The sequence below is a fragment of the Festucalex cinctus genome, chromosome 16 (assembly GCF_051991245.1).
Source record: "Festucalex cinctus isolate MCC-2025b chromosome 16, RoL_Fcin_1.0, whole genome shotgun sequence".
Lineage (NCBI taxonomy): Eukaryota > Metazoa > Chordata > Actinopteri > Syngnathiformes > Syngnathidae > Festucalex > Festucalex cinctus.
The window spans coordinates 15,724,907-15,739,523 of record NC_135426.1 but is presented as its reverse complement, the minus strand read 5'-3'; the positions used below and the strand labels follow the sequence as shown (position 1 = coordinate 15,739,523).

The 14,617-nt window shown below is 41.7% G+C and overlaps 1 protein-coding gene across 12 annotated transcripts in view; it reads left to right on the top strand.

Annotated features, from left to right (window-relative positions):
- celf2 (cugbp, Elav-like family member 2) overlaps window positions 1-14,617 on the top strand; it is a 120,461-nt gene that overhangs the window by 100,284 nt on the left and 5,560 nt on the right. For 4 of the 12 annotated variants that reach the window (XM_077501446.1, XM_077501449.1, XM_077501452.1 and 1 more), the window contains 4 exons: window positions 7,318-7,479; window positions 10,389-10,452; window positions 12,616-12,750; window positions 14,268-14,396. In XM_077501446.1, coding sequence (XP_077357572.1) covers window positions 7,318-7,479; window positions 10,389-10,452; window positions 12,616-12,750; window positions 14,268-14,396 — 490 coding nt within the window. The remainder of the gene's footprint in view (window positions 1-7,317; window positions 7,480-10,388; window positions 10,453-12,615; window positions 12,751-14,267; window positions 14,397-14,617) is intronic. The other 8 variants (XM_077501450.1, XM_077501458.1, XM_077501453.1 and 5 more) reach the window with 6 other exon arrangements.

Below are 14,617 nucleotides of genomic sequence, written 5' to 3'. Positions count from 1 at the left end.
TTTTTTTTGTGACTTTTTTTTGATCGACATACTTTCCACATTTCATGATGCTAAGTGAAACTGTCTTTTTGGGCCTGAAGTTTATGCAATCATCTCTGACCTTGTGAAGGTATTACAGTTTGATGGCATATCATCAAATTTCACCGTCATGCTCCGCACACACACACAAGGATGAAAACTCAAATGGCTCATAAGTACATTATACAAGGTTAAAATTTGCTATCACTTAGACATTTCTATTTCTCTTTAGTGAAATGGACAAAATCAATCTAAAATGATGAGCCAAATTGGCAAACTTGACTTTAGGCTTTTTGGGCATGGCTTGAGACCTTTTTTGTGGCGCTTCTCATTAAGGATACACAATATTTATCGAACTGATAAAAATATCGACCCATTTGGGAAAATATGATATTATTTATGATTGGCCTGATAGGTATATTTTAGCCGGTAAAAAGTCCGATAGGTTTATTAAAGTCTGTACACTGTTTGCAACGCGAGTAGCCTACAATAGACCGAGTCGTGCTGCTTACGTCATGTATAGACCACATCGCACTGATCCGGCCTCGCTCGGCATAACCGAGGCCCACACTACTGTAGTAGACTAGCACGTAGCAATCAACATGTCCTCCTCACCAGTGTGGTGATTTTTCACCATGACAGAAGACCAAAACATTTTCAGCATGGATTCTAAGAGGGAGAAAGAAGGCTTTTGCTCACCTGAAAATCCGTCATCATGGCAAAGCCGTTTTGAACGAATGGGAATGAGGCAGCAGCTGCAGCAGCTAAGCTAACGGTGTTAAGCTAACAATCCAGCAAGGCAACTAACTCTTTAATGCCAGTTACTGTCGGCCGTAACCAAGCCACAACACATCACGCTAATGGGTGCAGCTAATTTATTTATTTTATTTATTTATTTATGTGTTGTTGTTGTGTTGCATTCCACTCACTCGGAACAGATCAACTTTGCAGCACCTCCAAACAGACAGCAAAATGTTAAATAAATGCCTTTACAATAAATTCTATGTAATAAAAGAGTAATATGAAATAATATATACATAATAGCCCTAACAGTACTCATGAGCCAATCGGAGGCAGAGTATGGTGGGTCATGCTGAGGAAAATAATCCTTCAAATAGTGTCCTGAGCTGTGGGTTTTAGCTCAGCAGAAGCTTTTTGTGCTCATACTTTTTGATTTTTGATTGCAATGTGGATTCAATCCACGGGGTGGGCGTTGCCGGTTTAACACTATCCTACGTGATCTAGTTTAGTTTTATAGTAGCTAGGCTGGTAGTTGATTTTAAATTAAATTAAAATACAATGGGGACACATTCTTTAAGATTCGGCCTAAATTAATATTGAGATGTAATAGTGACTGTTTATCACTATTTTTGTGAATTGTTCACGAAATATTGTTTTACACCATTATTTACACTATATATTTGTCTCATGATTAATTGTATTTTACTTTAATCCAGACTCTTTTTTTTATTTTTATTTTTTTTTATTTTTTTTTAACCAGTAATAATACAAACTGCTCTTAATCAAGTCATGATCATTTTATTATTATGAGTAAGTACAAATTATGGAATTTTTTTCCGTCACTGTTTCTAAAACGGGACATTTTTCTGGACTAATTTAAAAAGAAAATTGGGCTGGCTTGCATAATATATAAGAATTTGTGTACAAGTCCAAGTGCATACAAATATGGCTTTTGCGCAAACCCGCATCAGCGATGATTCTCTCGCCTCGTTGAATAAAAAATAAAAATAAAAAAAAGTGGTGAAAACAAACACCTTTGACACGGAGGAGGAGGTTACAGCAGACCTCATCAGCTGTGCCTTAATGGGGGTCCTGGATGCCAGTTATTTTCTTTTGTGCGTGCGTGTGCGCGAGTGTCGGGTTCCGGATGGGTGACAGGTCTGAGAATTAGACGAGTGAGTCAGCGCTAATAACAGGCTGTGTACTGCATTCGCTCGCCCCCCGTAACCCCTGTAACCCCCTCATTAGGCGCGATCATAATAATCACCCTGAAAGCGTCTTTCGATGGTGCACTGGTCAGTTAGCATTGTGCGAGGAACGAAAATGTATGCCACTTAAGTAGTGTTAAATGGCAACCTTTCACACATCACTGTCAGATTGTGAGGATTTTATTACATTTGATCTGCAAGGAACCAAATTGGGTCCCTCTCAAGTGACATGATTATGGACCTTTCATGGGACGACGTGGATCAGTGGTAGAGTGGTCGTCTCCCCATCCAGAGGTTGTGGGTTCGTTCCCATGCCATTGTGACCGCGTCGAAGTATCCTTGAGCAAGATACTAAACCCCTAGTTGCTCCTGATGTATAAAATGAGTAGTAGAGCCTTTTCAGGTGGAAAAGCACTATAGAAATGAAGTACCATTTACCATTTTATGCCTTTCCATGAGACAAACCAAACAATCTGAAATGGAAAAATTGATGTGTTTGACTGTGCGTATGTATTAGTGCTGTCAAAGTTAAGCGTGAACTCGTTGATTAATCACAAAAATGTATCGCATTAATCACACTATTCATTTTGACCGCAAATGTTCCTTTAGCTGACAGCTGATGGTTACATTAACTCATTTGCTCCCAATAACGTGTAAATACGTTTTTTTTTTATGTTGTAGGTGTCCCAAAGACGTATTTATACTTTTTTTTTTTTTTTTTTTATGCTAGATCATACAGAAGGCTTTGATGCAGCCTCTCAACTGCAAAGAACGGTTGCAGAAATGGTAGTTATTACACAAACGGCCAGCAGGTGGCAGCAGAGCAAAGGAGATCAACCAGCGCCATCTAGAAAAAAAGATAAATTACTTAGAATTTTAAATAGATTTGTGAAAACTGATGAAACTTAGCTCTCTTCTAATGCTAATTGCTGCAAAATTGAAACAGATAGAAACATACTTGAAAATGGCTGGGAGTGAATGAGTTAAAGGTAGCGCAGGTAAGGCATTTAATAAATGTTTGCATATGACATTCAGAATATTTGTTCATGCCAAACTACTGCGGTCATTTTTATTTTTCATTTTAAATTATGTAATAATTAAGTGATTAGAAAAAGAGGAGGATGAGAGCATGCAGTGGCTCAAAATATGTTGAAGACGTCTTCATAACCTTAAATATTGAAAGAATGAACACATAACAGTTGTTCTTCAAATTTGGCGGGCAAGAAATGTTGATGAAAAACCTTATTAATTAAGCGATCAATTGTGATTAATCAAAATTCTAAGATGTGATTAATCTGATTTTAAAAAAATTAATCGTTTGGACAGCTCTATTATGTATGTATGTATGAATATGTGTATCTATGCATTACATGCATCAACGCGCACCAAGTATTTATTTGCACGACATTGATTTTGTTTTTGGATTTATTTGATTAATTCTGCCAAATATGTCAGGTGTTCAATAAAAAGCTTTTGTCTGATAGAAACCTGGAATGGCTGCCCATTGTTCGACACGCACGCACATGTGTATGTGCACTTCCTGTGGTAAACAAGCCACGTGGCCTTGGGCGCATTGGTTTGGTCAGCTTCTGCAATTTAAAAGTAATTACTTTTGCTCTCATTGCGTTTTGGTAAATCGAGTCGGGTTATTGGCTTGGCTCCGTTTCAGCCTGCGCGTATCTGTGGATGTGTGTGTTTCTCAGGCCCTAATCACACGACACGAGTTGGATTTTTCTCCACTGAAAAGTCCCATTTTTCCCCACTCCCAAAAAATATTTTTCAGTATAATAAATTGTGTGTGCGCGTGTGCACGCGTGTTGACAGGCCTGTCAGTGTCATATCCCTCGTCTCATTACGGCGTGACATTCAGGCGGGCGCCGCCACGTACCGCCCACCGCCTGAATGTCACGTCCTAATGAAAGTGGATGCCAGCGAGACAGCTGATTGGTTCACGGGTGGGGCGGCTCGCCACCGCAGTGCACCCCCCCCAGTACGCCTTTCACCATTCTTTCATGTGCCCGCTTGTCACCGTCGTTCAGCCAATCAGGTCCGAACCATATTTGTTGATGCATTTTTTGTTTTTTAAAACTCTTTGACTGCCAAACCTTATCCAAACAACCCCGACAGTGCCAGCCGATTTTCACTCATCTTTCAAAGCAAAAACAATATTGGGCGGTATGACTACATAAACATGGTGGATACCATATGAAAGATTGGATTGTGTTATCCAATCAGCTCCCCAAGCCACTTGTGTCCTGTCCAGGTGTCTCTTGTTCTCTCGTTAGTACCGTATTTTCACGACTATAAGGCGCACCTAAAAGCCTTAAATTTTTTCAAAAGCTGACCATATGCCTTATAATCCAGTGCGCCTTAAAAATTGATCAATATTGTTGTCAAGACTCGCATGCGCAGAAGATCCCACCATCTTGGATCGCTAGCTAATACTAATCCTTTACCTCAGAGAAAATAATAAAACAGCTGTTTTTTTCATTTTGGGAGTGAATGGAGTTGTCAGAAAGCTGGTTTGTAATCTTTTAATAAAGTTTGACTGACCTATCTGACTGTTTTGTTGACATTCCCTTTAGCGCAGCACCATCTAATGGATGCATAATGTAACCCCAGCCTCTACTGTAGCGCCTTATATACGCGCCCCCTAGTTATGAGGCATACTGTCTAATAATTGCTTTTTTTCATACACTTCTATTACAATTTTGACTTTTGTGCTGCTTGGAAATGAAACTAGAGACCTCAAGGAAGCTATTTGTGGAGAAATCTCAAAATGGACAAAAAATGTCCAACTGTAATATCGCCCATATCGCTAGATTGAGTCTTCCGACATGCGGACCCTTTTGATGGAGCGGGTCAAATTTGGTTGTGATTAGGCCCACAAAAAAAAAAAAAAAAAACAAGCTTGAAAATGCACAGGAAGTCTGTTGATAGCACACATTCTATAAAAGGTTTTTATTTTTGGCACACTCCGCAAAACACACCCTAAGCAAATGTCAAAACAGAGCCCGTTCATAGCCAATCTTGCCCGTTCTCGCCCTTAAGAACAAAAAAATCCAAGCAAAACCAGCTGCTCTCTCTCGCACACTCACACTAATTAAAGTGACTCCTGATGGTCCAAATCTCTCAATCTTCTTGTCAACCTGTTACCTCTCATTTTCGCTCTTTCCGGTCATCCTCGTCGTCCAATCGCTCGCTTTCTCTCATGAACACACACGTGTACACGCACGCGCACGCAGCTGATGAAATAGTTGGAGAAGTCGGGAAATCTCTTTCTGGACTGGGAGATAACTGAGCCCTTGTGGGCCTCGCTGGCTTTGGAGTCGAGCTTCCTGCATGTGTGTGCGTATGTAACACATCATTTTGCAGTGTGTGTGTGCGTTCATTGTCATTTTTGGTCCTTACGAAGATTTTTTATTTTTTTTTTCCCTCATGTGATGCGGAACAAAAATGAAACAATTCCACGTCTTCTCTAGTTGGGCTTTACAAACTTTTTGGCTCCAGGGAGATTTTTTTTCAATCTTCATAATCATCTCATGCCAACTAAACCTAATTAACTCATTCACTCCCAGCCATTTTCACAGAAACAGTCCCGTTCGCTCCCGACTGTTTTACTGGATTTTGACTGATTTTGCAAGGCCCACAGAATATTGTGTTCTATTGCTATAAAAGCATGGAACCTATCAAAAGAAAGATTAAAGTCTCTTCTTTCATCAGGAAAAAAAGTATGTTTCTATGTTTCCGTTTTGCAGCAATTAGTATTAGAAGAGAGCTAAGTTTCATCCGTTTTCACAAATCTATTCAAAATTGTAATTTAGCTTTTTTTTTTTTGGTTGATCTCCTTTGCTCTGCTGCCACCTGCTGGCCGTTTGTGTAATAACTACCATTTCTACAACCGTTCTTTGCAGTTGAGAGGCTGCATCAAAGCCTTCTGTATGTTCTAGCATTAAAAAAAAAACAAAAACAAAAAAACGTATAAATACGTCTTTGGGACACTTAGAACATTAAAAAAACGTATTTATACGTTATTGGGAGTAAATGAGTTAACATGTGTACCCCTAAATGCTACAGGAAGTAAAAGGGACTTATTTTTGTGAACAAAAGTCTCATTTTCACAATATATTAAGATTTTCTACATACAAGTGCAGTTTGAATTTTTTCCAAGATGACGGCATTATGAGATTCGATTCAGTTTTTTCACCAATGAAATTTTAACTGTAGTCATGTATTACACAATTTCTTCTTAAAAGGGTGTATTTTCCCACCCAAAAAATTAGCATTTTGTACTAAGAATAAATATGCCTGCATATTTAGAGGCCTTTTTTTTTTTTTTTTTTTTTTTTTTTTTTTTTTTTTTTTAAACGTGTTTACTGCAGTGATGTCAGATTCATGTGATGAAGCATGTCAGTCAAATCAGAGTTTTGAATTCATGAATTGCCGTGGACATTCCTATTATTCAACTGGAATCCATATGTTAATAAGTACAGGTATGTACGTTAAAGAAGATGATCTCACCCAGCTTTTCCGTCAATTTAAAGGTTGCTAATCACTTTAATGACAAACCAGCTTTGCACTTGCGATCAGCCAAGTTTTTGAGTCGAAGATCAAAAGTTAGGGGTGGAATTTCAAAGAGAAAAGCCAAAAAAAAAAAAAAAACGCAGTTCATGGAGTGAATGACAAATAGCCTTTTCCATCCATCCATTTTCTAAACCGGGTCGTGGGGGTGCTGGAGCCTATCCCAACCAGCTTCGGGCAGTAGGTGGGGTACAAAAAAAAAAAAACATTGACGTTCAATTGGAGTTATGTGGCGAGTCACTATTGCTTACGTTTCGTTTAGTCTATCTGGAAAGAAAAGATTATTTTGCCATCAAAAGGCCACCCTCAAAAAGCAAATGTTCCTTTTCTCCCCTTTTTGTGTTTTTGGGAGGATGTGCTGACTACTAAAGAATGGAAAAGACGAGAAAGACAAGACACAGTCTACCTTTTGTTTAGGTAGGTTTGGTTCCTCTCTGGTTTCGGAAGACGGTTTTCTGTGACTCTCTAAAGATCAGTCCAAATGCACGATGGGGAACGCTGCTTGGAAATGGCTGACAGTCAACACATTAAATGATACGATGTAATCATTTTCTGCAGTTTTACGAACCCCCAAGCAACCGCTCGCGGACCCCTCCACGAAAACAGATTTTGAGTGTTTTCGACCTGCTGACAAGAGCCGCACAAATGCATTTTTTTTTTTTTTTTTTTTTACCACCCTTTGAAGTGTTTGCATCGTCTTCTCTTTCTTGTTGTCTGCCTTCATTTTCTTCTTTTGTTGCATCTGTTTTTGTTCTCATCCCGCTGGCAGGGCTGCTCGTCCCCCATCGTGGTGAAGTTTGCCGACACGCAGAAGGACAAAGAGCAGCGGCGTCTGCAGCAGCAGCTGGCCCAGCAGATGCAGCAGCTCAACAGTGCCACCACCTGGGGGAGCCTGACGGGCCTGGGCGGACTCACCCCGCAGTACTTGGCGGTGAGGAGCAGGCTTGTAAAGCAAGTTGCAAACTTTTCCCCAAGTGAAACATGAATTTACTTAATTGGCACAGAAATTGAAATGTACGATTAAGAGTTGGTAACACCCACACAAGAAAGTTTATAATTACTCCTAGTTGTCGCAAGATGGCACACACAAATCGATATGGCAATACTGAGATGCATACATTCTTGCTCTTCTGCATAGAGTGACTAATATTCCTGCCACAGACTGAGTCACTTCCTTCTTGGAGTTTCAATGAAACTCATCGTTTTTTTTGTGTCTGCATGGCTGGCTTAATACTGCCCCCTGGTGGCCAAGTCACACACACCAGAAGCAATCCATTATGATTTACAAATTCTTTAAACAGTATTTACTACATGTTGATTGTCACTAGTAGACGTTCAAGATGATTACAAAATATTTGCTCTTATTAAAAATTTCACAATGTCATGTAATAACTTTCCTTTGAATTACTCTCTATTGCCATTTTTTTTCTCATGTGACATTTGAAGTTTGGAATCTTCCCAACATTCCATAGCTCTTAAATTCCCCTGGAAATTCCGCACAATCTTTCTAGAAATTGACCAATCAGATTTTCTCATCAACTCGAGAGCAAAACTCCATCCTGCTATTCTTAGAGGCGAGGAGCTAAATTCAGCTTTTGTTTCAAACAAAAGGATGAGCACTTTAAAGGTCTTCTCATCTTTGTTACCATGACAACCGCACCACAAAGCGTTCCCAAATTAGACATAAAGGGAACGAGGAGGAGGAGGAGAAAAAAAAAGGCGTGAGATGAATGAGAGTCATTTTTAGGAGCTCTTGGTGGGCCGTCATTAAAGTTTGAATATTTCCGCTGCTTGCGCTCATCCATCTTTTGGCCACGATTAAACAATCAAGTTGCTTCCAGAAAAGTCATCACGCCGCTCCGCACTTCACAAGCGGGCAGCTTCAGCTTATTTCAACAACAATTTTCTCCACTCTTGAGTCCAGAAAAGAAACTCTTCGTTCCACATCAAAACTCACTCACTCGCTGTCAAACCTCCAACTGTGACATCATTGGAACCAATTAAGTCATCAGTGGAGAAGGTCTAATTACCAACCAGAAAAATCTATACTTCGTACTTGAATAGGAAAAGTAACTCAAATGTGAATTCAACTGCCGGCCACCAGATTGCCACTAAAAAAATGAAAAAAAGTGCTATCACATACTTCAAAAAAGGAGAAAATAGTGCGACGGTAGTCGGCGGTGCTCAGTTTTTGCTGACTCGCTGTTCACCAAGGGACATGGCTATTGCGTTTTCTAATCCAACGCAAGGTTTCTGGTACATAAAACGAACGTCGGAATTACAACTGACTGGAAATCGCTATGTTCATGACTGAGTTGTGTGTTTTGTTTCAAACGGGAACTTGGTTTAACGCGATGATATTCGATGTTAGCATAACACGATGCTAGCCGACATAAGTCTTGTAAAACTAGTAGGCATAGAGACCGTAAATCCCCTCAAAATAAAAGTGGAAAGTCTGCAACTGAAGCGCATCTTGTCCGTTTCATTTGAAATCCAGCGCGGTGGTAATCTTGCTCTCGCAAGATGAATTCTCGCGGTATTTGTGAGTTTACAAACTCCGGAGAATACCATCTTGTACCGCTCCCGCAGATAACTGCCGTTCTCGAACCACTGGTGGTTCGGACCAATCACAGAGCAACATTGTGTTTGGGGGCGGGATATGCAACTGTGACGAAACCAGGAAGCCAGCGCCGACACCGGAGCTAACAAACAAACCTAACATGGATGAATGGACACTACAATTAATTCTGTTCTCGCAGAATTACTCACCGTTTCCCTGTTGAATGTTGAACAGCGAGGGGCGCTTCTTGCATTTCTGGTAAGATGTCCGTGCTTTTCCCCCCTTCGACGTGAACGGAGATGACATTTTGAAATTTTCACCCGTGGCCGTGATTGGTTAAAACAAACATGTAGAATGTCGCATCGTCCAATCAGCTTGAATTATTGTACAGAATGTCCCGCCTTTTCCTGATTAAATTACTGTGGAGCGGTACCAAATGGATATTGCAAAGCATGTCCATCTGGCTATTGCCAGGTTAGTGTGGTGGTGTTTCGAATGTGAATGAAGAGATGAGATTGGCTTTCATGGATGCCCGTCAAAAAAAAAAAAAAAAAAGGAAAAAAGATTGAGGGGAAGCGCCGCACGCAACACACAATGGGGGGGAAAAAAAGATGTTAATTTTCTTTAATTCCCATCTTTGAAGGCTGCCTGGGATTTTTTTGTGTTGTTTTTGACGGCATCAGCGCGGCTTTTGTTTTGGAACCTAATTAGCCAAGCGGATGAGAGCTTTCATGCTTAACTTGTCGGAGGAGCGATCACGCCACATTAGCGCTCGTTTTGTACGCCTGGCTCGCCTTTTAAGTCTTGCGTTCGGACGCATCCTTTTTCATGCACACACGATGAATTGTCTTGATCAAATGATCAAGTGCACTTCTGTTGAAAATATTCTCAGAAATGGCTGATTACACCTTAATGTTTCAGAGAACATATATATATATATATATATATATATATATATATATATATATATATATATATATATATATGTGTGTGTGTGTGTGTGTGTATATATATATATATAAAATGTATTTACTTGTAAAAAAATAAATGAATAAAAATATTTGTTTATGTACAGCAGTTTGTGTACAGCAATGCCTGTTCTTAAAGCGCTTTATAAATAAAGTTGAGTTGAGTTAACCACCCTGCCACGGCAAAATCTGAAATAGTGAAAACACTAAAACTTTATCTCCACAATTCAGCCGCTCATCGTTGTCAGTCTTTGCACGTCTTCAGCAATTATCTTCAAGCATGTTGAACAAATCTCTTGTCTTTGTCTGCAGTTGCTGCAACAGGCCACTTCCTCTGGCAACCTGGGCGCATTCAGCGGGATCCAACAGATGGCGGGTGAGTCCACTGATGGTCTCCTGTCCGTGGCGGCGGCGCCACCGCCTTTCTAGCGCCTCCCTGTTGTCTGTTTTTGTGAGCAAAGAGCATAACAAATGAAGTTGCGGCACTGAGCGAAGCGAAAGCGCCCAGATCTTTCGCCCCCGAAGATTTATAAAGCCTCGCAAAGATTTGTCTTGATCTCGTAATGAGGCCAGACAGGAAGTGAGCCGGCGGCGGTGGCGTGTGTAGCGAGCGGCCTCGTCACACCGCCATCCATTACATGCCAAGAGAAAGCAGGGAGGAAGGAAGAAGACCAGCTTCAATTTATTCTCTTTGGCTTGGCTAATAGCAACATACCAAACAGGATGGACTTTGGCGTATGTTGATTGGTGGAGCCACAATTGTCGGATGGGGCAAAAAGAGCTTTTTTTAAATGATAGCTGGGGCCAAGATTCGCTGGAAAGTTTGAATCACTGTAATATGAAGCCGTTTTCATTTCATTCAATTGTTTTTTTTTTTTCACATACCACTAGAGGGAGCCTGCGTATCACACTTTTCAAATCACTCGTCGGAAGAAGACAAGGGAAGGACAAGGAAAGGAAATCAGGGTGAGGATAGGTCGCATGTGGAGAGATAAAAGCTGTACAGACCAAAAGGTCAGCAGGGCGGAAGAGGAAGGAAACCAGGAGCAAAGGAAAAGGTGTGCATGGTCACATAGATGAGCAATTACAGGTCTTGAAAAAAAGTGCCCTTGTCCATGCAGTCTTAGACCAAGTGTCTGTCCTGGACGTCTTTGACAGAGTTTCCTACCCTGGAATATTTGGACAGTTTCCTTCCCCTGGAAGTCTCTGACAAACTCTCCTTGTCGTTTGACTCTTTGGCCAAGTGTCTTTGTCCCACAAGTCTTTGATGAACTCTCTTTGTCCTGGAAGTCTTGAACAAAGTGTCCTTGTTCCAGAATTCTTCCACCAAGAGTCTGTCTGTGTCCTAGAACTTTTTCACAAACTGTCTCTGACAGTTTTCTTCCCCATGAATTATTTGACGATGTTCCCATCTTCCAAAAGTCTTTGACGAAGTGTCTTTGTCCTGAAAGGTTTTTGACAGTTTTCTTCTCTTGGAACTGTATGACATATTTTTCTTCGCCGGGCAGTCTTTAAATCACGTGTCATTGTCCTGGAATTCTTTGACAAACTGTCCTTCTCCTGGAAGTCTTTGGCAGAGCTGCAAAGAAGTTCTTGAATTCTTTCACTAAGCCTTTGAAAAAGCATCTTTGTCTTGGAAGTCTTTAACAAAGTGTTCCAGAATTCTTCCACTAAGAGTCTTTGTCGGGGATTTCTTTGACCAAATGTCTGTGTCCTAGGAATTATTTGACAATGTTCACATCTTCCAAAAGTCTTTGACAAAGTGTCTTTGTCCTGAAAGGTTTTTGACACTTGGAACTGTATGACATATTTCTCTTCGCCGGGCAGTCTTTAAACCACGTGTCTTTGTCCTGGAATTCTTTGACAAACTGTCCTTCTCCTGGAAGTCTTTGGCAAAGCTGCAAAGATGTTCTTGAATTCTTTCACTAAGTGTTCTTGAATCGGGTGTCTTGGACCAAGTGTCCTTTCCCTGGGAGTCTTACACAAAGTGTCCTTGTCGTGGAATTCTTTGTCTTGTTGGTTAGGACAAAGGTTGCACCTTGATGATATTGATCCAGATCAACGACATAACCGGAAACTCTACCAGGGTTTATGCAAAAAGATATTTTCTTTGCCATGCGATTGGCTGGCAACCAGTCCAGGGTGTACCCCGCCTACTGCCCAGAGCCAGCTGAGGTAGGCTCCAGCACCCCCCGCGACCCTTGTAAGGAATAAGCGGTCAAGAAAATGGATGGATGGATCTCTTCTTACCCGTCGTCCTGGTTTGGGTTTGTGTGGTTTTCGGCGGGGCAGCAAGGGTTCCACCATCCTTGTAGTGTTTTGGCGACATTCTGGATCTTATTGTGTCGTCTTGTTTTGCGTGTAAGTGTGCGTGCGTGTTTGTATTCCCATGGAACGGTATATACACTGCACTGTATATACGACCCATCCACAAGCTCATGTATCGTCAGGGCGACCGCGGCGAGTCACCACTCGAGAAGCACTGGAGCCAACGTGGGAAAGACTTGACTGAAGACTCTCTGGCTCCCCCTCTCTGCAGGTATGAGCGCGCTACAGTTGCAGAACTTGGCCACTTTGGCGGCGGCGGCGGCGGCAGCCCAAAACTCCGCCAGCCCGTCCACCGCCAATGCCCTGTCCTCCGGCGCCGCCTCCCTGGGAGCGCTGGCCAGCCCAGGTAACGCCGTAGCCCCATGGGCTCGCCCCCCCGCGCCGGCCGGCGGAATGTGCTCGCGCTCGCTGTGGGGCTCCTCGCCATCATTCACCGACATCGCCACCAAATTCCACCCATCAGCCATTTGTGTGACACGCCGTGTACATACGTACGTGCGTATGTGTATGCGTGAGTGCACTTGTTTTTGTACAGCTCTTTTGTCAGTGGTAGCAGCTTGCTTTTGTTGAGCTCAACAGTGCCACCTTTAGCGCCCCCCTTCCCCTTAAAAAAAATCAAATAGTTGTCTAACCTCCTCTCAGCAACCTTGTTGTAAACAAATTTTTTTACCAAGTTAGGAATTTAGACCAAGAAATTGGATGGGGGGGGGGGGGGGGGGGGGGGGGTTCAATGAATTTACATTATAAAATCTGGTGTTCATGAATTTACTTTTTTTTTTTTTAACTCTTTTACTGCCACACGTTAAAAAAAACAAAAAAACTTTGATATGACAAAGGCTTTGATCGTTCGTGAAAAGAGATACAATGATTCCATCTGCTGGCCATGGTTAGTGTTTTTGATTCCACAACCCATTGACCAGGCAGCGCTGCACTTAGACGTTGCACTGAGAGAAAAAATTAATAAAATAAAAAACTTAGTTGACGTCATTTGACGTTTCTGGCAGCATACGTTGTGATTTTGCTAATCGTTATTGAACGTTTTTAGCGGTCAAAGAGTTAAAGGTAGTAAATAACAAAAAGTTGTCAAACAACCTTGTCAGTGCCAATTTCAATAATTTTGGCAAAAAAACATGTTTTTCTGTAACATTTTTCTGATTATCATGGATGTAAAGTGGCAAAAAAAAAATAGAATCATGATTTAGATAACAAAACTTATGAACTTATATAACCAAAAATAGACATTTTTCATCATGACTTTAAAAAACAAAAACTTGGAATTTTTAATTCAGATTAAAAAAAAACCTTTTAGCATGAATCTAGCTAACTCAAAGTTGTTTGTGAATTTAGCAACAAAAAAATTGATAATGAATTTAGAGCATGTAGGACAATTTAGCACAATTTGAGTTTGGATCCCAAAAAGTGGTTATGGAGCAGCGTGGGTCAGTGTTTTGGGTAAGCAGTAGCGTCTGAGGACGGGGACTCCAATTATGACACTAGTAGCACGCCCCTTCTTCTTCTTCTTCTTCTACATGTTCTTGGTGGAAGTTGCGCCTCACTCCCACCACCCGCTGGCCGCAGCGGGCACGCCAGCCTGCATGGAACCACGAGCCCATCGTCACCTCACGCACGTGCGGCCAATGCCACTTTGGAGGCCTTTTGTCTATTTGTTGTGCTCTTGTTTTTGTTTTGTTTTTGGGTTTTTTTGCTCATCGGTTAGCTTGGCACCATCGCACTCCACCGCCAGCGCGCGGCGCACTCGGCACGTCTTGTGTTTGAGGTTTTCTCCGCTGCTGTTTGCCGTCAAAAGCCACAAAGACGGGTCCTGATCGCTGGCGCTCTGTTCCTCTTTCTGTGTGTCCCCAGCAGGAGGCGCCCCGGTCGGCTCCAGCGCGGGCGCCATGAGCTCGCTGACGTCGCTGGGCACCCTGCAGGGCTTGGCGGGCGCCACCGTTGGCCTCAACAATATAAACGCACTAGCAGGTAGCGTCAGCAGTGAGTATTCATCGCATGCGCCCATCTGCCACTTGGCAGCCTTTACTCCAAGTCATACTAGTGTGCGCATTTTCCCATGTACTAGTAGATGAGACCTTTTTTTTTCCCCTTCCACAGCGACTATTACAATAGTAGAAAGACTGTGTACTTTACTACTGACGTTTTTCCTACTACTAAGTATCTGTGCACTAGACTAGATTTAACTATTAGGATGACTAGAG